Below are 21,510 nucleotides of genomic sequence, written 5' to 3'. Positions count from 1 at the left end.
TAATACAGATGAGAAACTAAAGGGAATCTAAACAGGTGAGCTCATGTCGTTTCTCAAAATGAACTTAATCCTCTCTTACTCCTTCAGGGCTGCATGCTGCTGTCGTCCTTGACGTGTTTCTGCATGTGTTCAGGCAGCTTCTGCCAGGGGAAAAAGAAAGTCAAGTCAAGTTTTTCCTCAAAGGAATGTTCAAAATGAATCACATTTATGACATTAAGATAATTTAATTTGACTGTGAAATTGTCAAAAAATAAGGGCGCAACTTCAATATTACTGGCTGTTTTGAATGTACTGAAAAGCTTGTGTTCCGCGTGAAAAACATGGGTGGATTGCGTCAGATTGTACAGTTGTACCGAGAAGTCTTGCTGAGCAACGTAATGACAAGTGTAAAAACAGAAAACACTATTTCTCTACGCTGTGGTAGTTTAAGTCATAGATGTGCAAAATGTGCGTAAAACTTTCATTCTCACTAACGGAGACGAAGTGCATCTCCCACATAGATATCTGAAAATGTTGGAAATTCAATGAAAAGGACAAACTATGTTTCCTTCATTTTAATAATTTGCAGAATTTTATATTTTTTTCAGTTAAAATAAACCCAGTAATGCAGTAAGTTGCAGTCTCCATTTGTTACCATGGAAACTAATCATTTATTAATTAATTAATTTTTTTTAACCATCCTGTTAAACAGCCCAGGAGTTCACAATTTGAGCAGTTTGCTCCAAATCCTGTCAGTTGTAACAGGATAAGAATTAAAGGGGTAATAATATGAAGGAGGTGTATGATGAAAGGATTGTCTTCATCCTGGTTACCTCTTTTATCAGCTCCTGTGTTGCAAAGTAAGAGGTGCAGCCCCTCCAGCGACATTTAATCATCTGCAGGTTTGGATTGCTGTGATCTCCCAACAGATGCTGTGCAAGATGCTCAGCCATGCCGAAGATCAAGGAGCAATTCTGCCACTGGACAAGGAGCAGGAATAATTCAATCAATTATATTCAAGAAGGAGATGCTGCAGATTGTGTTGAAGGCTCGGCTCTTACCCAGCAGCGGTAGTTGTTCAACAAGTTGAGCTTCACAGCCTGAACACTGCCGTCATAGCAGCCCGTGTAGATCTGTGTAGAACAAATGGGAGACGCCCAATGAGTCGGTATAAACGACTCCTCGCAAAGTCATCACTGGAAAGGAAAGTTTAAGTCCCAAGTTATTTTGGTTCAAACAGTTCAAAACTCACCACACTCTTATGTACAGCCATGCACATCACCATGTCGCTGTGGCCTCCGTAAACCTGCAGGCGGTCGTGAGACTGAAAACAAATGAATAGAGTTGATTTAAGAAGAAGCACTTGAAACGACACTCGAAGAGCAAGAGAATTACTATTTTAAGTAAAAATTTAAAATTGGATTCATCTACTCTGCACTGGTTGCTTTATATTAGGTTTTATCAGGCTTGAGGCCCGACACTGAACTTGTGGAGCTCATTTCTTCCTCAAACATGAATGAAATAAAGTGAGTTATACGTACCTGCAGCTCATAGACTCGGACCAGTTTATCCAAACAGGCCGTTACCATCACTTTCCCCAAGATGACGATGGATGTGACGGCATGACCGTGACCCTTGTAGATACGAAGCAGCTCACCAGTCTAGTTAAAAGAAACACACAGATCAGTAAAATCTTATGAAATACACAATTGCATCTTTTTTGTGTCCTTTGGGAAGTTTGTTATAGAAAGCTGAATTGGATGGTATTCTTGGTGTATATAAACCTTCCCCTCAATCCAATCACTTTGTTCAGTGTTCTTGTAAACAAGTCCACCTGATCTCTCCATCGTGGAGAATTACACAAGCATGGATTTTGATTAAACTATCTGTGATCAGCAATCAATAATGATTGTAATATCAATAATAACAGATAATGGAAATAATAATGATAATTGTTATTCTTGTTACTGTTTCATATAGATTTTTGGATGACCCCATAGTTATTATAGTTATTATGTGGTGTTTATATGTTCTTCTTTTGACAGATATGTTTTATTTGGTCTCAGTGAGCTTCACGGTTTCTCTTGTGTGATTGTGTGTGTGTGTGACTTTGCAAGTAATATTGTAAATAACATTTGTAATGAAAAAGAAGGAGACCCCAGGCAGAATAGCTCCTGCAATAAGTCAGGGCTCTCAATAAAATGAACAAAAACACATGATACTACAATAAATACACAACTTGTATCTGCTGCAATTTTTTAGTTATTGTTTTTATACCTACTTATTTGGAGCTTAAAGAGCACCCAGAACCCAAATGCACATACACTCTACATTAATTCCCATTTCAAAGCCACCAAAATAAGCTTCTGTCATAAAGTGCCATATTTTCATTGGTCGATTCGACTTGTTCATGCTGGCAATCTGAAACACTTACGTGAATATTGTGTGCATGCACAGACGTGTCACTGGAGCCGCTGAAGATCAGGTCATTCACCACCTGAAACCAACCACATCCTGTCAAAATCATTTTAATTCAGGGGCTACATGCAGTCTTATTTGATCTCAATTGAGCAAGACCCAAAGACTCCCACATACATACCTATAAATAACAGGCACAGATTATAACATTACTTTACATACAAACTGCATTTCATTCAGTGAGTCAGTGATAGCAGCCGTAATCGCCCATCATCTGGTTTCCAATATAAAAGAGAATCTATCATTTCCTCACCTTCATGCAGAGCACAGTCTTGGTGTGACCCTCCAGAGAACGCAGCAGGAGGCCGCTCTTGGCGTCGCGCACGCTGATGGTGCTGTCGTAGGACCCGACAAGCAGCAGCCGGCGGGCGCCCTCCTGAGTTGTACCCAGGCAGCTCACGCCTCGAGGGCCGTGGCACTCAAACACATCCAGCTCCTTCAGAGTCTAACAAGCCCGACATGGATGTGATGGGAGAGAAAAAAAGCAACAAAAAAAACAAGGGAAGATGATTATGTTCTTCTCCTGGTCTAGGCCCCCTGCACTAAAGGTCAAAGCTTAACCGAGGGACACTTGGGGGGGAGGAGGAAACTGCCTTTTCTCATACGTCAACGTGTGATCAATAAACCACTTCTGGTCCTGAGAGTACCACAGACTTTGTAAATAACCAAAATCACTCACCTTTAAGTCGTAGCTGAAGACTGAACCATTGGCGAGGCCAGCGTACAGAATATTCCAAGCTATGTGCAAACACAACACTCTGTCCGGCAGGGAGATCTGTTCCAGGCACTTTTTAGACTGACGGTACAACAAATAGAAGTCAGTAAAAAAAAGTTTGAGAAAAAAAAAAAAGAGAGAGAGAGAAAAAAGCTAAACAAAAAAGGCTGTGAAAGTGCTGGATTACACTGAAACCTGGCTAATGAGACAAATCAATAAATAGTGAGCAATAGGGATACAACAAGATGCTTTGAGAACAATAAAATGGCTTTCCAAAAATATATATATATATATATATATATATATATCAACTCCGTGCACATTGAGTCTTGAGTAGATGTTTTGTACCCTTATGCTGAAGGCGCGAACAGTTTGGTCGCTGGCTCCGGTGTACAGGCGTGTCGGCATGTTTGGGAGGGATGACACCAGCAGACAGTTGATTTTATTTGTGTGTCCATCAAACACAGCTTTGCACTCCCGGGTCTGCATGGAAGAGATACGTAGTTAATCTGATATGAAGAGTTGAGGACAAAGAGGTGGCGATAGATAAATAACAAACAACATTATCGTCACTCACAAGTCAAATGCAGATTAAATCATACTTAAAAGTCAATATCATTAAAAGATGTCCCTTTTCTATATATTATAAAAAATTTTAGATTTTTGGTAGCGAGCTGTGTATGTATGAAGAGACATTTTCAACTTCACTGCAATCAGCTTTGTTCATTATTAAGTGCATCATCAAAAATAATTCCATTTCTTGTCTAAATATGTAAATGACGTCATACTGAGGATGCCACACTCGCTTTTATGGGCTCTCAGAAAGATCTCACATCTCAGTGGCACGCTGCCACTTGATAGAATTTCTAATCCCCCCCCCCCACCCCCACATGGAACTGGGAAATGTTTCTCATCACAGCTATGATTGCACTGAGGGTACACGGGAAGAAAATACCAAGCATACAAATGCAGTCCGTGACGTACCACGAGACAGTAGGCCCGTGCAGTGTTGTCGCCTGAACACGTGTAGAGTAGGCCGTCATGGATTTGCAGGCTGTTGACGGGGCCGGTGTGGTTCAGGAATTGTCCCACTGATGGCTGCTCTCCCTCAGCAGACTCTGAAACAGACTGGAGTTTTACCAATGCACCAATCCAGCGACCTCTGTCTTTACAAATAATCCAGTAAAACTGCTCACCTCCAGGAGTATTTCCATCATTTGCGAGAACAGGTTTAAGTTCTATTTTCCTATAGGGTCAAGAGAAAAAGATGGCTCAAGTTCATCGCTTGCTGGTCTCATTGTGGATACAGAAACGAGGATTAAAACAGGACTGGATCTCCAGCTTCGACCTCACCTGTCAACATCGCATTTCTGAGCCGTCTGTGTGCCCTCAGAGCTCAACTCCACACTAACAGATTCCTTAGGCTCATCTGCTTCAGCGGGAACATTTGAATTTGCGTCAGCCAACTCCTCATGGTCCGATTCTTCAATGGCTATAATCTCCGTTTTGGAGTGGATCATCTCCACCGAGTTGTCGCTTTCGTTCCCGTTATCATCCATATTTCCTTCTTCAAGTTCCAACTCTGCGATCGCTTGTTCTGTACTGGGACTGTCCTCCATTTCCTCTTTGGAATCACATTGCAGCAGCAAATCCTCTGCTAAAAGGTCCTCTCCCTCCTCCCTGGTCTCCTGCCCTTCCTGTCCTTCAGAAGATTCAGTCTGAGGGGGTGCGTTTGCTGATGACGAGCATCCTGCAGTGTCCTGCTGAGCAGCGCCGGCGAGTGTTACAGAGGGGGGAGGATCTGCATCAGCATTGTGCCTGTGAGGTCCAGCTGTGGGAAGATTGCACATTTCTTTCTTTATGGATAAAGCCGTGGCCGCGGGTTGAAGCTGGGCAAATGGTGACGCTGGTGTTGTAGCAGATATGGGCTGGCCGGAGGAACTGAGGACAGCGTCAGACGAAGGGAGGGAGGGTGGGCGCACGGCACCTGGCGAGGTGGTGGCCGTCTCTGGGGCATGAGACAGACCAGAGAGCTCTTCTGGAAGAAATTAGAAGAAAATGTGTTCATATTTATCACCTCCTAAAAAAACGTCTACCATCGGTGTGAAGCTTCGGTACCTTGCATGTCCTGCAGGATCTCGATGCGCTTGGCCCGCAGACTGTTGACCTCAACAGCACACTGAAACAAGAGCAACACTTCTGAATCTACAACCTGACAAGTGGACATCCATAACCTTCAAAACTTTCTCCAGCTTTCCTGACGGGACCCAACTGCTCCTCAGGTCAAGGTCTTTTCACCTCAAACAGGAGACGACCATCTGAATCATCGAGTTACACGTGATAATGTTGAGTACTGCAGTAATATGATGTACGTTAAATACAAATGCTTCACTATATGATTAAAGTGTGTCTTGGGATTTCCTCTTTAAAATAACGGAAATAAAACGGGATCCCTCCAATTTCACATTTAACATTCTGTCATTTTGAATTCACAGAGCATGAATGCGCACCACGATAATGTATAACAGCTCACTCAGTTATCTGTGATCTGTTGATATGTTGAAATTCCAATAACAACTGATTTGTAGTGTATCGTGCAGCTGAAAGTGAATCACCTGCTGTTTCATGAGCATAATCCGTTGGAGCTCCGCATACGCAGTCTGCAGGGTGTTGCGGGCCTGGATCAGCGAACTGTCCAAATCCTGCAGTGTGTAGCTCAACTCTTCCTCCCGCAGGGATACCGACAGCAGCTGGTCCATTTGATCCTGGCCCGGAAGCGAGCTGGGACCGACTGGAGGGCATTCGGAAATTACATTATGGTCAATTTATTTCTCGCATTTCGCTGAACTGTTTCAGTAATAAAAGAGAGAGTTTTTGTACAAGCGCAATGTTTGTCCGGTTTTAACTGCAGGAGCTGACCGCTTTCAGTGATGCGTTCAGGTGCATCACGAAATTTTAATGACCTGCGGCGCTCAGACAGTAGCGATGTTACGAGCTATATATGATTAAAACATGACTGATCAGGAGCGAGCTGGAATATGCATGCGCAGCACACGTCAGTGCTCAAGTTTAAGCGTCACTGCTCAAGTTAACAAATTTGTTCGGCCAAAAGGAGCTCGCTGAAGGATAAAACGTCATTCTATTTGGCAGGACCACGCACTGCCGAACTTTCTTCTTGTTCTTATGGAGTATGAATTGACCTTGAGGTGTGTAATTCAAGTATAAAAATGACCTCTCTTTGTCTTTTTCTTCTTTTTTCTTTTAGATTTGTTCTCAGAAACTCCATCATCCTGCAAACAAACACAAATGTTAAGGTCCAACAATACAAAACAACTATATTTGTGAAGCACACATTAGCAAAAGAAGGCAGTTCGAAGTTATTTACATGATTAAACATGAACAGTTGAATAATGAACTACTTTTTTTCATTACTACTCACTGTCTCAAGGTTGCGTTTCCTCTTGTGATGACTGTCGTCTCCAAAATCTTCGTCCCCAAAGCTGGATTCCATTTTCACAAAGGCTCCGGCTTCTGTTTGACTGCTGCAACTGGGCTGTGACGAAGCAGGATCCTCGACATGTTCGACTGTCTGATAGTCGGAATCCTCCTCGGTGTGATCGTCGGTAACAGTGGTGTCTTGGAGTTGAGACAGCAAACTCAAGTGAGGACTACCTGGAAGTGACTCCCACTGGAAACCTTCAGACAGAGGGAGGTCTGAGCCCTCCGACTGTGTCAAGCTGTGTTGGTCAGCTGGATGCTTCATCATCTCAAGTCCAAACCTGCAAATGTACCAAGAAAAAGATCAACCTCACAGCTGCTGAATGCAGGATAAAACTAAAGAGCTTGTGTGATATTGATGTCCTCACCTGTGCAAGCCTTTCATCTGCTTCTTCCTCAGATCGTTACACATCTGAGTCCAGTTCAACTTATTCTTGGCACCTGACAGGCTGAGCAACTTGTTCAGAGTGGGTCTAAGTCTGGGCTCTGTGTTCGGGTAGCCTTTTCCTGGCTTGTGAGCAATTCGAACTTTACCAGAGTTGTACAGCATGGGCTCAGACTGACCCTGTTCTGGTGTCCCTTCGAAGGACATCTGCTGGAGCTGAGCAGACGGTGAAGATGTGGTTGGAGTCGAGGCGACGTGGTCCTCAGAGGACATGTACATAGGCTGCTTCATCGCGGGTCCCTCCCTCTGTGTGATGTCATCAATGCTCCGCTTACGGGCTTCTCGCTCTGCTCTGCACGGCTCCCTGATACCCAGCACTCTTCTGATGTGCTTCAGCATGGAACTGATGTCAGCATCATGAAGAGGTGCTCCGTTGGCAGATTTGTTTGATGAAGCCGGTCGAGCAGAAGCTTCTGAACTCTCCTGCGATGACTGTGGCGATGGGGTACTCCTACCAAAGATGATGGCTCCACTCTTAGGGAGTTGGTCATCGGTGAAATCTTTGTCTTGTGTGGGGTTGTACTGATAGCTGACGGAAGGTTCGGATATGGGCTCTGGCCTGTTTGTAGCGCCCCCTTGGGACGTCTGCACTCTGTCTGTTTGCTTACTCTCAACATTGGTATTGTTGCACTGCTTGTTGACAGCGAACTTCTCACTATATCTCAGTTGGGGAGGAGTAGGAGGAGGAGGAGGGAGAGTACACAGGCCCTGATAATAAGCCTGATGCCAGATTTCACTTGGCCAATCAGAAGGTGTCTCACTTTGAACTTGTGAAAATGATCCTTGTTTGTAGAAAGGTCTCTGCACACTAGACCCTCTGTTCTCCTTGTTTTGGGCAACAGCAGTATTGATTCCTGCTCGCTGCATTTCCTGCATCTGTCTCAACATTCCTGCTTGTGCTATTTTGGAGTTCCTTTGCGCCGGCACTGTGGGTGCAGTTGTGTACGCCGTTGCTTGTTGATCTCCTGCCTGCTGTTGTGCAGCCACCTGCTTCTCCTTCTTCTTCTTCTTCTTCGTGGCTTTTTTTCTACAATGAAAACACGCCGCCAGTCAAACCTCGATGTCTGACAAGGCCACATTAATCACCGAGCCCATTTAGATCCAGTCACAATATCCGATCATTGTTCCATGACAATTTGACTAATCAGATCACTCCATACAGCTATCCCATTATTCAAGTGGTCATACCTTATCCCATACAGTTCTGATTATGAGAAAATGGATTAAAATACACAAATGTGTCACTAATTATCTGAGGTTTTCATGCATCTGTGCATGCATTTAAAAGAATTATTTAAAAATAGAGTTGTAAGTCTTGCATCACTCCATATGTCTGCATTCCTGTCCACATGTAAACGCATACAATAATTCAGTAAAACACTGTTATAGGATTGTTATGGTCACGTGAAGAGGCTCAGTGAGGGAAAATAAGTTGACAAAATGACAGATGAATAAGAAAACGTCTTACTCGATGTTCTTGAGTTGCTTGTTTCTCTCCAGGACCTTGTTGATCGTCTCTATGCTCAGAGTTCTTTGCAAAGGGACAGCCTTTACCTTTTTAGACTTCAAGCTCTGCACATTGGCATTGTGCTGAGTAGTCAAGATGTGCTGTCCATACGCATTCAAATCCATGGCGGAAACCTTACATGCATGACATTCATGAAATGCACCACTGTTCAAGAAGGGAAACAAAAAGGATTGTTTTAAAAATAACAAACCACAATGTTAAAAGAAAAGAGTCATCGAAAAACTGAGAAGCTTTGACCCACTTAGTTTGAAAAACAAGAGTTGTTCATGAATTATAGATTATTTAGATGTTATCATTAAAAAACATAAAAGCACAAATGTTGTCAGCATCTGATTTGCAAGTGAAAACAGAATGTAAAGCCGAGATTAATGAGTACCATTTATGTCAATACCTGGGCTGCACGATAGATCACAAATTCATCATTGCAATGTTAAATAGGATTGCAATACACAAGTTGCACTGTGCATTCATGTTCTGCATTTCAACAGATCTGGCCAATCAGTGGGATACAGTTTGCATTCAGGTCTATTCAGACTCCTAGAATGTAGTCTGGACTATAACCCAGACTTTTAAGCAGCACATCGACCAGATCTGTTGAACAAAATATTTTGTAAATTTTGTAAAAAAAAAATTGCACGACAAGCCTGAAATCACATCTTCAAAAAGGATTGACAATCCTGGTCCTGCATGTTTTAGATTTTTCCCTGCTTCATCATATCCAAATCAAATGATGAATTAATTGATTCAGTCAGGAAATGACTGTAAAACTCTGGTTATTGTATAACTATGGCCATTGCTCTCACACCAATACCGATTTAAGGATGGTGTTTAAGGAAGTTCTTTTTGTTTTGATTTTTTAACTGAAGGAGGCTCATTGAGACACAATCATTTGCATGTTAGGGCTATGTATCTACTTGTGTTATTCATTGTATTCCTACTGTGTTTTTATCATGACACTCAGTTTATCATAAAGTGTGTTATGATTTCAGTGAATAAAATGTACTTACAACCATAAGCTGTTGAATGATCGTGATATATGTCAAATGTTACTTACTTGCCCACCGCAGTATCCAGCTCTTGGTGATGCAGCAAGCTGTGCATATGATCCTGAGCATCCTGCAGTGACAGGACAGCAACATTTGCAACAGAAATCCAACATATGTCAACTAGCTGCGATCATAGCAAAGACATTAAGAGCTACTCACATGCTTCCAGTACATCCTGCGACACAAAATACAGTAGACTTCTTTGGCCTTGTTGGGGTCTTTAGGTTTCTTCTGCACAGGAGCTCGAGCCCCCGTCTTTGGAATTGTCACGTTTTCCATCGCTGAAGACATAACTGATGACATGAAGAAAATAACAGGTGAAGCTGACACTTAAATATCATTCAACATCGGCACTAGGCGAGGGCTGAAAAAGAATTCATGTCCAAAAAGAATTCTAGAATCATCGACTTGAAACTTACTAAATCAGTACAACGTGGTATAAAAGGAAGAACCAGCGCGGCGAACTGCGCGCTCCAACAGCGTTTATGTTTGGCCGATCAGCTGCACACTGCCAGCATCATCAAACACCTGGTAATCTTAACGGGAAGTAAATACATTCTGCACTAATTAAACCACACCACATATTAGATATACCGTGTGCACGGATTGGAATAACTTCACAAATTTCTCATGGTAACAAGACTTCACCACCAGGACCACTCGGACACCGCCATATTTGCTCATACGTCATGACGTCGGGTCACGTCCGCCAATCGATTGCTTCTTCTTCTTCTTCTTTCAGTATAATGACAGTGGCACCAGCTTTCGAGACATAATTACCGCCATCTTTTGTGTCGGGGTGTACAACAGCCAATTGCTGACAAAGCAGAAAAAGTAGATCTCCAAACATGCAGGATGAGTCGGCTTCGTCGACATTGTAACGACACGCGATGTACTCGAATAATTACAGATCTTATACGCTTGCAGAGTTGCGGAAGAGGAATTTTGCTACTAAATATTTAGCTATTAGCTGTTCAGAACCTGTTACTCGTTTGACGTTTTCTTTTCTTTTTTTTAAACATTCAAGTAATTTTGAGTCAAAATGTGTAACGGCTGTGTCCAAAAAGAGCATCCAGACCGGGTGAGTGAAGACAACAGATACGTTTTATGGACGATGCTAATGCTATTAGCCACCTCAGGGTGGTGGCTCACATGAGACGGCTGGTTTACCAACAGTGTTGTTCAACCATAAAGCTGAGGAGTGGAACGATCAATGACACGTAAGGGCATGTCATATTACAATTGTCTCCTCATTTCATTACAAGGGTACCACTTGCCTGGAGGACGGCTCTTACCTGATGAATTACCGCGGCTGCGCCGCGTGCCACCAGAGGGACTTTGTCCTGATCAGAAACAAAATCCCTGAAGAAGACGACGGAGTGGAGATCATCACATATGACCGTCAGTGTCTCTGCCAGTTTATTACAGCTTTACACCAATTTCATTATACATCACAGCTAACATAACTCCCACTTTGCACACCCATCCATACTCTAAAATGCCCCACGAACAAATATCGGATGAATAAAAGTTAACATGGTTGTGTTTCTAAAGTTTCTCTAGAAGACATATTTGTCCTGTTGGATTGTATATTCGCTCACACTATATTTGTTTGTTTTTCCAGATGTTTGTAAACACTGTGACCATGTCATCGCCAGACACGAATACACATTTACAGTGACTGATTATTATCAGGTAGGTATTATTTAGTCTACTGAGGATAGCCTGTATTTGGTGACATTGTTGCTTTAGCCTAAATTGATATCTTTGTGTTTTCTCCAGGAGTACACCATGCTCTGCATGCTGTGTGGAAATGCAGATGATGTGACCTATGCATTACCAAACGATCCCAGACTGGCTGCATTTTAGACACTGAATGGGCATGGACACACTGCTGCTGGAACCACAATTACCCTGCGGTATCCTATCAATGGAATTAATAAAGTCGATCTATCTATCTATCTATCTATCTATCTATCCTCCCTACAAAAGCAACAGGAGCCAAATGTGAAAAATAACAATTATTGTGCACCGAAATACAAATCGACATCTCCTGTAACAGACAATTTATTAACAGCTCTCTCAATAGTGCTCTTCTTCGTCTGACGCTTCAAAGTCCTTGTGAGGGAATATTACAGTGTTCTACAGAACGCTGGCGTGGCATTGAAAATGATGTTCCTCCTCTCAGGATCATTGTCTCTCACTTTAGTCAAGCCTTCTAAAGTGCTTTGCCACTTTCTCCCCCAAATCTTTAAGAATCAGTTTCTGCTTTTCTAGTATTTTCTGTAGCTCCTGTTCAGTTTCATCCTCCTCGTTGCCAGCTGGGTCAAGTGTAAAGGCCTCGTCCTTACTTATCTCTACTTCTGCCATCGTGACGTGTTCAGACATTTGAAGGGCATCATGAGTTAATTCTCTTCATCCTCTTAACTGTTTGTGGCCTCGGACCCAAGGAGTTGAGTTTCTCCTTCGTCTTCCTTTTCTTCACACACCTTTTTGAAGCCCACCATTTCCTGGGAGGTGCAATACTCCCAAGGCAATGGAGAGAGTAGGCATTTCCAAGGACTGAGCCTGATAGCAGAGCATTTCTTTCATAACCTGCAGCTCCTTCTCCCCGTCAGCAAAACCATCACTTCTGTTGGAAACAAATGCATTCTTGACAGTGGATTGTAAATAAACTTTTTTTTTAAAAACCAACTAAGTGTCTGGTCTTCTTAATTCAAGATAAGATAAAGAAAAAGCAGTCCGCACTGACCTATATCAATAGAAAGTCATAGACGTGATCAACATTACTGGGACCAAAAATGTTATCCAGTATATTGTGACCTTAATGAAAAGTATCGTCTTTTTTTAAATCATAAACGCATGCACATCAAATAAATGTAAAATGCAAGTCATTGTTGATTCATATGATGTATTTTGATCGGAAGCAGTTCAATAAAAATACAGATGCTTTAGCTCATTGTACAAACAAATAAAATAAAATAAAAAAATTTGCAATGATACTCATGCACTTTTACAATACTGAAGTATGAGTGCACTTAACATGTACATTCTAAATTTGCTGATGCTTTTTGCGTGACAAATATTATCTAGCAACGTAAAAGCACACTACGACAACGTGATATGCAGAAATGGGTCATTGTTGCATCCTATCATTAATCTAGCAGTTTTACAGAGGCGAGGTCAACAATGGGCTGCGTGCCCCGGTTCTGTACAGGAACGCTGATGCTGGTATGCTGCTTGTCATGTTATTTACTACTTTAGTGTTCTTGACGTGTTTACATGGGTTTCTATTAGTGCATACCATCCTTCATCATGGTACATATCTACAGTTGCCGCAATTTTTACATCCCTCGAGTATTAAACAAGATCTTTTTGGTCTCATAGTAGGCCTACATGGAGTGTTTGGAGAAGAGTGAAATGGGAGGTAAAAGTTGGCAATCTCAAGGTTTTTCTCAACTGCAGGTATCAAGCCACAATGTCACGTCTTCGGAGACACACCTGACAAATGAATAAATAAATAAATAAATACAATTTATCATACATTTTCTTTACATACAGTACATTCCCTTGAGTAAATACCACATTTACACATGCTATCAGGGACTGAGTGACGCAGCCGCTCGCTACAGTTGCACGATCCGGTTTATTCGAATTGTGTGAGAATCACCCGAGTCACTTTGCCGGAGCCTCTCCCCTCGTAGTTCGGACCCCTGCCTCTTGAGGCCGTGGCGCCCCACTCAACCCGTCTTATGGGCGAGCGTGGCGGGGAGACGCAAAGCTGGACGGAGAGCGGCTGCGACCCTGCACAGCCGCGCCGTCCCGGAGCTCTTGGCGGGATGGTGAGGAGCTGAGAGAGCGCTGCAGGGCTGAGGAGGAGCTGCGAGGGCGAGGGGGAGGGCTGAAGAGCATCCCGCTGCGGTCCTGCATTAGCTGGGTCAGACTGGCCAAAAAGTCTGCGTCACTGGTGCTGCTGGCACGCACCCTTAAACGCCGCCGTCTGGGGGGGTAAAAAAAAACAACACAACAGACATTCTTTAGACATGTAACAACTTTTGATTCGTTCGCATTTTGGTTTCCAGCCTAGTGTTTTAAGCCCTCAAATGAAATGAAGAATGCTCTCCCCGACTATTTATATTGTATATGTTAAATGGATGAAACTCAAAAATTGAAACATAACTCCCTTTCACTGCTTTAAAAGACATTTTAGGATCTATTTTAAAATCTTCCAATTATTTAACTCGTTTTTCAAAGTTGCAAAGAGAAGCACGCTTCTGCGGCTGACACTGACCAGCCTGTTTTTTGGGGGTTTAATTCATTTTAGAACATTTGCAGTCTTCACTTTTTATCTTTCTAAAAAAAAAAATACTATGAACTTAATATAACACATTGCCACTGTGCAGCACACACACACCTGTTTTCCACACATGGACGGAGTGGTTTCCCTGGAGGCGGTCGAGGCAGGAACCTGCTGGTCAGCTGTTCCGGCACGAATGTGGCACTGACGGGACGCGGGATCTTACTTTTACCGCCCGACGAGGACGACAGGGACAGAGGGTCTTCTCCTGCACAGTCGGATCTGGAGCCTCGCTCGGAGGGCAGCCTGTCCCGCGGCAGAGCGCAGGGCAGGTTGTCGCAGGACAGGGAGGGAGAGGGCGAGTGGGTGGGCGAGCCGGGGACCGGACTACTCCAGCGGTGACGTCTCTCCATGTTCAGGTCCCTGCTGGGAGAGTCCAGGGGGTTGCTGGGGTCTCGAATGGGAATCCGACTCAGTCTGGGGGACAAGGGAGAGTCTCTCCGTCTGAGCAGCGCAGGAGGTGGGGAGGAGGAGACGGTGACCGTGCTCTCCACGGCGCCTCCTCCGGGCTCGGCCTGGGGCTGCTGATTGGGCTCCGAGGAACGGTCGGGCAGACCAGAATCGCTCTCCGGGTCGATGTCGGTGGTCAGATGAGCTGTAGGGGCTTTGGCCTGACTTGGCACTGGCGCTCCGTCCAACTTCTCCTCATCCTTGACGATTCCCTCTTCAACGTCCTCAGATTTTCCAGATGGAGCCTCGAGTGGGATGGCATCGCTCTTCTCCTGTACGGGACACTGCAGGGCACAGCTGGAGGACTGAGAAAAGTTGGAATGTAAAAAACAACAACGATCTTTTAGATGTTAAGTGAAAGGCATCATTAAAAGTGAAAGTGCCATTTTGAAATCGTTGTCAATGAGTGTGCCGTAATCACCAGCAGGCTAAAGTAAAATGACAGCAAATTACATTCGACCTCAAGTTGAGTGTTTAACCAAGTTCACCATCAGAGTCCTGAGAGTCAGGCCGAGAAGTTCCTGGAGTATAATGGGCATGCAACAGTTTAGAAAATGCTGCAGCCCGTCTTGCACCTCACTGCAGTTCTGGCCTCGATTCACTGGCTGCCGGTGTGTTTCTGAATTGATTTTAAAATGCTGTTGTTTGTTTTTTAAGACCTTTATGGGATTGTTCTATCTTATCTGTCTGACCTGCTGTAACTTCACGTCCCTTCAAGGTCTCTTGACATCTGCTGACCAGTAGCTTTCAGCCGGGCTGGTGGATATCCTGCTGGCCTTTACATGGCCTGTTGTGCAATCGCATCTTCAGACTCACTCCTACTCGTCGCTCATTTGTATCTTTCAAACTACACATCTTTAACTTCAGTCAACAGCTGTTGTTTCTACATGTGCTCACAAAATTATTTGATTTGTTGCAATGTACATACTGACAATGTTCGTATTGTGATTCATTTGAACTGGCAAGACAAGCTGAATCCCTGATGGACAAAACTCTTGTTTCTCCTACCTGCTCCATCTGAGGTCTGCCCATGATGACTGAGGGCATTTGTCCCAACATCCCCGGCAGCCTCCTGTGGCCCAGTAGCCACGTGCCGGGCATGGCCATTTGCGACAGGACGGGGCTGGAGGGTACTGCGGTGGACTGGCCATCCTGCGGCTCAGATGGCTGGTTCTCGGTTTCAGCTCTGACGTGGCCGCCGCCCTTGTTGTCGCGCGGGGCGTCCGCCGGAGGCTTGTTTCCTCCAGAGCCGCTGCCTTGCTCCAGCTCCAGCATCACCCACTCCTGAGAGTCACCCTCCTGAGGCACAGGACTGAAGTTGACGGCGACGTAGCCGCTGCTCGCCGCGCCCTCCTCTGGGTCAGGGGTGTCTGTGCCGGAGTGCTCCTCGTTGCAGAGAGGCGTTTTCTGCTCAGGTCCCTTTTCCGGAATGGATTTCTCTCCGACTTGAGAAAGGACCCGATGCTTGCCTAAGCTTGAATAAAAAAAAAAAAAATGAAAAAAAGATATGAAAAACCTTGAGATAGGTTTGTTGTATTTGAACGTTATTGTTGATTGTAATTCAAATGGAGCACTAACTATGTCTCGAGGAAGCGTTCAATGGTGGGCTTGGGTTCTGGCGCGAGCCTCTTTTCAAAGGCCAAGCTCTGGCTGTGCCTCATCCTCCGGAGCAGTGGCGCAGCTCGGTCCAGGAACATGGTCTCAGATCGCACGTGTCGAGGGGAGCTTTGCATGGAGCCCGTGTTGGGACTCCGGTTACCCTGATTCTGACTGTGTTCCTCCTCGCTCACCACCTGAGAAGAAAAAAATGATGACGCTCAGTCACAGAATACGGTCTCCAGTCACAGAGGTCATGCTGGGAGGAATGTTTTTGTTCCTTTCCTTTTACCAACGCAATGTTGTCGATACACACGGAGTGGTTTACATTTTTTGTTCTACATTCAGGACCACACAGGTGCAGAATCAGCATAAAATGAGGCGTTTCCTTGTCAGTGAAATGAATTAAGTAATGAAACATTTAGATTACTTGTACTGACTTCACTTAATTCTGTCAAACCTTTAAAATAGGCTGGAAATTGTAATCAGTACTAATGTGCACCAAGTTCAAATCCAGCTGAAGCAGGAGATGACCTAAATAATATTATGAATTTGTTTTAGAATTAATCAAATGAATTCCTCTTCACACTAATTCTTTTTAATTAAGAGTAATAACTCTACATTCTGCATGGAAGTATTACTTCCTTACGGGACTCTGTACAGAATAGCCACTCCCTTAAAATGTTGGTATATTCTCTAGGTTAGAAGAATACTATTCCATACTTTGTTTCCAGTAGCTTTTATAGCAGAGAAATGTGCTATTTGTTCAAAGTGATGATGACATAAGAAAGCAACTACCCTGCTTACGTCTCCATCTTTTCTTTAGATGCTCTTATAAATCATTCATGTAACTGATCTGCTCGTTAAATATTAAAGAGACAAATCATGAGTGCAAGTTCGATGATAATACAATAATATAATAATTTTCAATGGTGTTGTAACTTGTAAAAAATAACTAATAAAAATGAACAATACATTTTCGGCGGATATCTTGAATAAAATGCAGGCGATTTTCCCTGCAGTTTTAATAAACAACAGAAGCCTTTGAGTGAGAGCAGATGAGATCTTAATGGGTTTCTATTCAAAGACAGCATTAGATGTCACACCAGAGGTTAGAGAGCTCACTGTTTTATCTCCAGGCAAATTGGACGCAGAAACAACGCAGCTTTACATTTATGTTTATGTAAACACCCAGTGCTGATGAATTCACGGCTGGAGGACAAGCACATCCAGGGCACTGGAGCTAAACTATGCATGAAAAAGACGCAGAGACTTAGGAATATCACAGCTTTCCATTGCACCGCAGTGTGGTGCTTTGGGAGCATCATACCGACTATTGACAGTAAACTGCTCTCTTCTTACCTTCCTGATAGTCGGCTGGACGTGTTTGTGGTTTCGGTTGCGGTCCATCTCTTCCCAAACGTCACCACCAGGGGTAGTCGGCGTGGGTATTGGGGGGCAGTTGTCGGCGTCGCTGAGGCGCTCCCCTTGCAGGACATCCTCCGTGTTCTCCCTCTGGAGATCGCCCGGTAGCACTGAAGCGTTGGCCATGCTGTAAAAGAAAGTGCAAGGTCACCCTCAAGCCCTTTTTTCCACAACACGATTTAGAGCAGCAATTTCTCAGAGATCTCTGACTGTGCAGTTTTGCAGACTAAAAAAAGCCACGGCTGTATATTTTAACACATGACCAACAGAGTGTGAAGGAAGTTTAAGACAATCCTGTGTGAAAGAGCAAAAAACAGCACACAGGAATAATAAAGCAAAAGAAGAAATATCACTGATGAGCCTGTGTTTGTCGTCTCGCTTTAGTTTTTACCCTAAGTACGCTGGAGTGAGGCGAGTGAGTTGCTGTGCAGTGGTTGCTGCGGCAGTGATTGTCAGCACTTCCTCAGAGTCACATTTCTCCCAGTCATAAGGGTCATTCTCCAGCACATTGTGGCTCTTCATGGCGTTCTCAAACACTGACATCAGGAGCTGCCACAGACAAAACAAAAAAAAAGCACACGCATCAGCATTTGACAGCCAGCGAGAGAGAGAGAGAGAAACACACAGCGCATGCAAATCTATCCAAAGCTCTATATATGGGAGCGAGAGCTCACCTGATAGTCAGGCTTCGTGAAGTAGTCCAGGGTCATGATGTGATCCAGGAAAGCACTGAACTCCGAGGGAAGGTGTTTCAGCATGAGTCGGTGGTCATACGTCTCTTTTAGATTTCCAACTTGCTCCTGCAAAGACAAGGGCAGGTAAGTGAGGGACTGGCATTGTTATGCATTGCGCATTTAGAGTGAGGATGTCAGAGGCATATACTTTGTCTTTAATCTTCCTCCAGGGAAGCTGGCCGACGGTAAATTCAACCAGCATGTAGAAGAGGGACCACAAGTCATCGTGACGACCCATTTCCTTCAGATTCAGACAGAGAACATGAGAGGTGAAAAGGGAGAAAATGACAAGAGTCTGTTTCTGTTCACTTGAATAGTTTACCATTATAGTTATTCACATGTATGCATCAACACTGTCTGTAGATGAATGAGAGGCCTCCTTCACGTGGCGTAAACGAACTTATTTTATAAAAAAAACAACATCATAAAACCAGTGTTTATTTGGCTGCTCCCTTTTACATGGGATGCCACATCCTGAGTCACATCAGAGGGAGAGCAGAACTGTCTGCTGTCAAAGCGCACCTTATTCTTGTGAGCGTTGATTGAAGCATATCGCACAGTTCCTCTGAAACCTGCAACAGGACGAGGCTGGAGAAAAAAACCCCCAGAAATTTGGTCAAATGATGAACAAGTTTCAATACAAAAAAAAAGCAACATGTATTTGGAAGCAAAGACAGGGTGAGATCTAAAAATAAAAATAACATTTCAAACAATGTTTTTGCAAAGTTGCCATGTAGGACTTACTGGGCGGACTTCCTGGCTGGAGTTGGTGAACTGACGGGCCAAACCAAAGTCAAGCATGTAGCAGCATCTGCAGGTACTGGCTAATCTTCCCATTGCGAAATTTGACTGCAAGTTAAACACAAACAACTGAGTTTAGCTGTCCGTGATGCATTGTTTCCAAAAACGTATAAATAAATGGTTAAATCTCATGCAAATCAGCCTGTTACAATTGAAGGCCCAGGCCAACTTACTGGTTTTATATCACGGTGCAGGAAACCCACAGAATGGATGCTTTCAATGGCCTCTAAAATCTGCTTGCCGAGTCTCAAAGTTGTGGATACGGAAAAAGTACCGCGTGTCATAGTTCTGCGCAGGTCTGCCAGGTTCCTCCCCTTTAGACAGAACATCAGGGCGTCACGTCACAAACAAGAGTGGATTTAGAAATGAAGCACATGACTGATTTGGGGATCAAACCTGGAGCTCCATCACCACGTAGTTGAAGCGATCGTTCCTGCCGCAGCCCACAAAGCGACACACGTGATCTTTGCCTGTCAATGAAGCCATCCAGAGGCAGATTAGCCGATTGCTGCAGGATCTGCTGTTTATTGCAGCTCATATCTCTAGTCCACAGATGTTTACATTTCTGGGTATTAATTATTAGTGCTGTGATTAATAATATATAATTACTTTCACTTGCCTAGAGTGCACAGGAGAAAGGGCTGTAAATTGTGAGAAAAAGACTTGACAAGCAAAACTGGAGCCGGCTGAAAACAATGGACACACTTGAGTTTTATTCCGTTTCTATAAGGATCGGCTGCATCAGCTAGTCCTCTCATTTATACACCGGTATTTTGACGCTCTGTGTTCTTTCACATTTTGATGTTTTGAAGTTGTATCTTTTGTACTTTAACATGGTGAGTATATCCAACTTTCTTGGACATGTGCTTGAGGTGTTTACTGAAAGCAATGCATCCACCCTGGGGTGATTACATTAAAACCTAATTTTTAGTATTTCTCTAAGTGGGGCTTTTTGTCTTGGTTGTTAGAGTGTCCTGTTTTATAATCCCCAAAGACGGTGTTATGTGCATGTGTCCTTGTGCAAGGCCATGACATGTGAATTGGTCCCAATGGAAGTTGCATCTTTAGTGTGTACCTGAATGGATGCATGTAATTAATACTGTGGAAGCAAGGAAACGCAATACGTAAGTGAAGTCAAATTGCCATTCTGTAATTACAACAATAAAATAGAAATCTCTAAACTTGCTCTTTTCAAGCATTTCAAGCCTGTTTCCTAACAAAAGTTATCTTTCGGTCAACTGAAACTTTAAACTTGACTTGTGACCGCACATCAAAAGAGATATTCGTCATCAGTGTGGTCATTATCAAATTAAATGACAGAAAATCATCCAAATCTAGTGTTTTTCTCCAGTAATCATGTGACTCCCCAGATGATCAGTCAGTCACGAGGGGACATGCCAACACTCACCCTGTAGCTTTTTCAGCACCGCCACCTCCATCTTCAGGACCTGTTTGGGCTGCTGAGCAGACTCGACCTTCAAGGCAACAGTGGCCTGACTCAACTGATCCAGCACTTCGTAGATCTCCCCGAACCCACCGCCGCCTATTTTCCTCGCCTGAAAGCACAGGAGGGAGAAGTCATTTTCAACCCTTTTGTTATTTCTGTGAAGACATGAGATGCTCTGTGATTGAATGGAGTGACGTCTCACCACTTTCCATCTGTCCCTGACCACGTCTGCCACTGACAGGATGTCAGTGTGCTCTGCAGCCCCACTCATCCTGAGAGCTCTCAGCTGCAGCGTGCACCGGGCATCAGCGTCGCAGGACCCGCACTGAAAACAAGGCAGCAGGCACAGAATGTCACACAGCTCGTCTTCCTCATACTAAACAGTGAAGAGCAGCCGCTGCTCAGCCTGCAGTAAATGCAGAGAGACGCTAGTGATCAGGCTGATTGATTCTGACTGCGGGTTCTCTCTCTCTCATTCTCTCTCTCTCTCTCTCTCTCTCTCTCTCACACACACACACACACAGTAACATGTGGAGCATTTGATCAGATACACACTTTAGCTCCGTCCCTCCAAGGAACACATAAGGGGCTAACGGTGCAGCTAACTTCGGCCGAAAGAGCAACGGCGCGCGCACAGCGCAGTAATACGTCGGGGGTCGTAAATAGGTAATTACGAGTCGTTCGAGAAGATGAGCCGTTTAGTGAGCTTATCCCGCCTGTGAACAGGCTGTAATGCGGCGGCTCCGGTGGTCCTGTAAACACGCTAACTAACAAGCAGGGTTCCCGGTAGGCAGCAGCAGCAGCAGCAGCAGCAGCAGCAACCCTCCTCTCTGACCGCCTACCTCGCCTCGCTGCACCACCGCGACTCCAGCTAGCGGGTGAATTCCACAGAGTCCCCATGCCGCCGTCCGCTGCGAGCGAGCCGAGTCATTCCGAGTGGTTGGTTATTATTTCAGAAGCGAGACGATGGATGAGGACGACCATAGCTGACGTTAGCTCCAGCTAGCCCGC

At 44.2% G+C, this 21,510-nt stretch overlaps 3 protein-coding genes across 5 annotated transcripts; 1 reads left to right on the top strand and 2 right to left on the bottom strand.

Annotated features, from left to right (window-relative positions):
• Nucleotides 1-9: 9 nt before the first annotated feature.
• znf106b (zinc finger protein 106b) lies at nucleotides 10-10,453 on the bottom strand. Of its 3 annotated transcripts, none has more exons than XM_080513752.1 (21): nucleotides 10,109-10,453; nucleotides 9,849-9,982; nucleotides 9,698-9,759; nucleotides 8,584-8,787; nucleotides 7,039-8,142; nucleotides 6,612-6,951; nucleotides 6,405-6,462; nucleotides 5,788-5,963; nucleotides 5,291-5,351; nucleotides 4,526-5,210; nucleotides 4,369-4,418; nucleotides 4,157-4,290; nucleotides 3,521-3,655; nucleotides 3,137-3,253; nucleotides 2,711-2,902; nucleotides 2,414-2,476; nucleotides 1,521-1,640; nucleotides 1,232-1,303; nucleotides 1,041-1,112; nucleotides 813-959; nucleotides 10-140 (listed from the first exon to the last, which is right to left on the bottom strand). In XM_080513752.1, the coding sequence occupies exons 2-21, from the start codon at nucleotides 9,978-9,980 to the stop codon at nucleotides 84-86; spliced, it is 3,981 nt and encodes a 1,326-aa protein (XP_080369878.1). In that variant the 5' UTR covers nucleotides 9,981-9,982; nucleotides 10,109-10,453; the 3' UTR covers nucleotides 10-83. The 3 variants fall into 3 exon arrangements, with proteins under 3 accessions (XP_080369878.1, XP_080369880.1, XP_080369879.1); XM_080513754.1 differs by having other exon boundaries at nucleotides 4,526-5,207; XM_080513753.1 differs by having other exon boundaries at nucleotides 10,284-10,453.
• A 155-nt stretch (nucleotides 10,454-10,608) lies between these two features.
• Nucleotides 10,609-12,371, top strand: churc1 (churchill domain containing 1). The gene is made up of 4 exons (XM_080513677.1): nucleotides 10,609-10,770; nucleotides 10,955-11,090; nucleotides 11,314-11,384; nucleotides 11,472-12,371. Exons 1-4 carry the CDS (start codon nucleotides 10,732-10,734, stop codon nucleotides 11,556-11,558), a joined length of 333 nt encoding a protein of 110 aa, XP_080369803.1. The 5' UTR covers nucleotides 10,609-10,731; the 3' UTR covers nucleotides 11,559-12,371.
• Nucleotides 12,372-12,642: 271 nt separating this feature from the next.
• ttbk2b (tau tubulin kinase 2b) lies at nucleotides 12,643-21,510 on the bottom strand. The gene is made up of 15 exons (XM_080513548.1): nucleotides 21,342-21,510; nucleotides 20,702-20,824; nucleotides 20,461-20,608; nucleotides 19,449-19,522; nucleotides 19,226-19,366; nucleotides 18,996-19,100; nucleotides 18,774-18,839; nucleotides 18,400-18,492; nucleotides 18,192-18,317; nucleotides 17,909-18,066; nucleotides 17,455-17,644; nucleotides 16,075-16,289; nucleotides 15,505-15,970; nucleotides 14,104-14,801; nucleotides 12,643-13,689 (listed from the first exon to the last, which is right to left on the bottom strand). The coding sequence occupies exons 2-15, from the start codon at nucleotides 20,768-20,770 to the stop codon at nucleotides 13,440-13,442; spliced, it is 2,799 nt and encodes a 932-aa protein (XP_080369674.1). The 5' UTR covers nucleotides 20,771-20,824; nucleotides 21,342-21,510; the 3' UTR covers nucleotides 12,643-13,439.

Source organism: Blennius ocellaris, assembly GCF_963422515.1.
Source record: "Blennius ocellaris genome assembly, chromosome: 18".
Taxonomy (NCBI): Eukaryota; Metazoa; Chordata; class Actinopteri; order Blenniiformes; family Blenniidae; genus Blennius; species Blennius ocellaris.
The sequence above is the reverse complement of the archived record's forward strand: the minus strand, read 5'-3'. Positions and strand labels throughout refer to the sequence as shown.

What these genes read in the sequence shown, in the direction of transcription:
- churc1 (XM_080513677.1), top strand. Translation starts at nt 10,732, where the DNA reads ATGTGTAACGGCTGTGTCCAAAAAGAGCATCCAGACCGG. An exon ending in GGAGATCATCACATATGACC is followed by an intron (nt 11,091 to 11,313) that starts GTCAGTGTCTCT and finishes TTGTTTTTCCAG; the next exon opens with ATGTTTGTAAACACTGTGAC. An exon ending in CAGTGACTGATTATTATCAG is followed by an intron (nt 11,385 to 11,471) that starts GTAGGTATTATT and finishes TGTTTTCTCCAG; the next exon opens with GAGTACACCATGCTCTGCAT.
- ttbk2b (XM_080513548.1), bottom strand. Translation starts at nt 20,770, where the DNA reads ATGAGTGGGGCTGCAGAGCACACTGACATCCTGTCAGTGGCAGACGTG. An exon ending in TCACGAAGCCTGACTATCAG is followed by an intron (nt 18,067 to 18,191) that starts GTGAGCTCTCGC and finishes TGTCTGTGGCAG; the next exon opens with CTCCTGATGTCAGTGTTTGA. An exon ending in CTCACTCCAGCGTACTTAGG is followed by an intron (nt 17,645 to 17,908) that starts GTAAAAACTAAA and finishes TTTCTTTTACAG; the next exon opens with CATGGCCAACGCTTCAGTGC.
- znf106b (XM_080513752.1), bottom strand. Translation starts at nt 9,980, where the DNA reads ATGTCTTCAGCGATGGAAAACGTGACAATTCCAAAGACGGGGGCTCGA. An exon ending in GGAAACGCAACCTTGAGACA is followed by an intron (nt 6,463 to 6,611) that starts GTGAGTAGTAAT and finishes GTTTGTTTGCAG; the next exon opens with GATGATGGAGTTTCTGAGAA. An exon ending in GATCCTGCAGGACATGCAAG is followed by an intron (nt 5,211 to 5,290) that starts GTACCGAAGCTT and finishes AATTTCTTCCAG; the next exon opens with AAGAGCTCTCTGGTCTGTCT.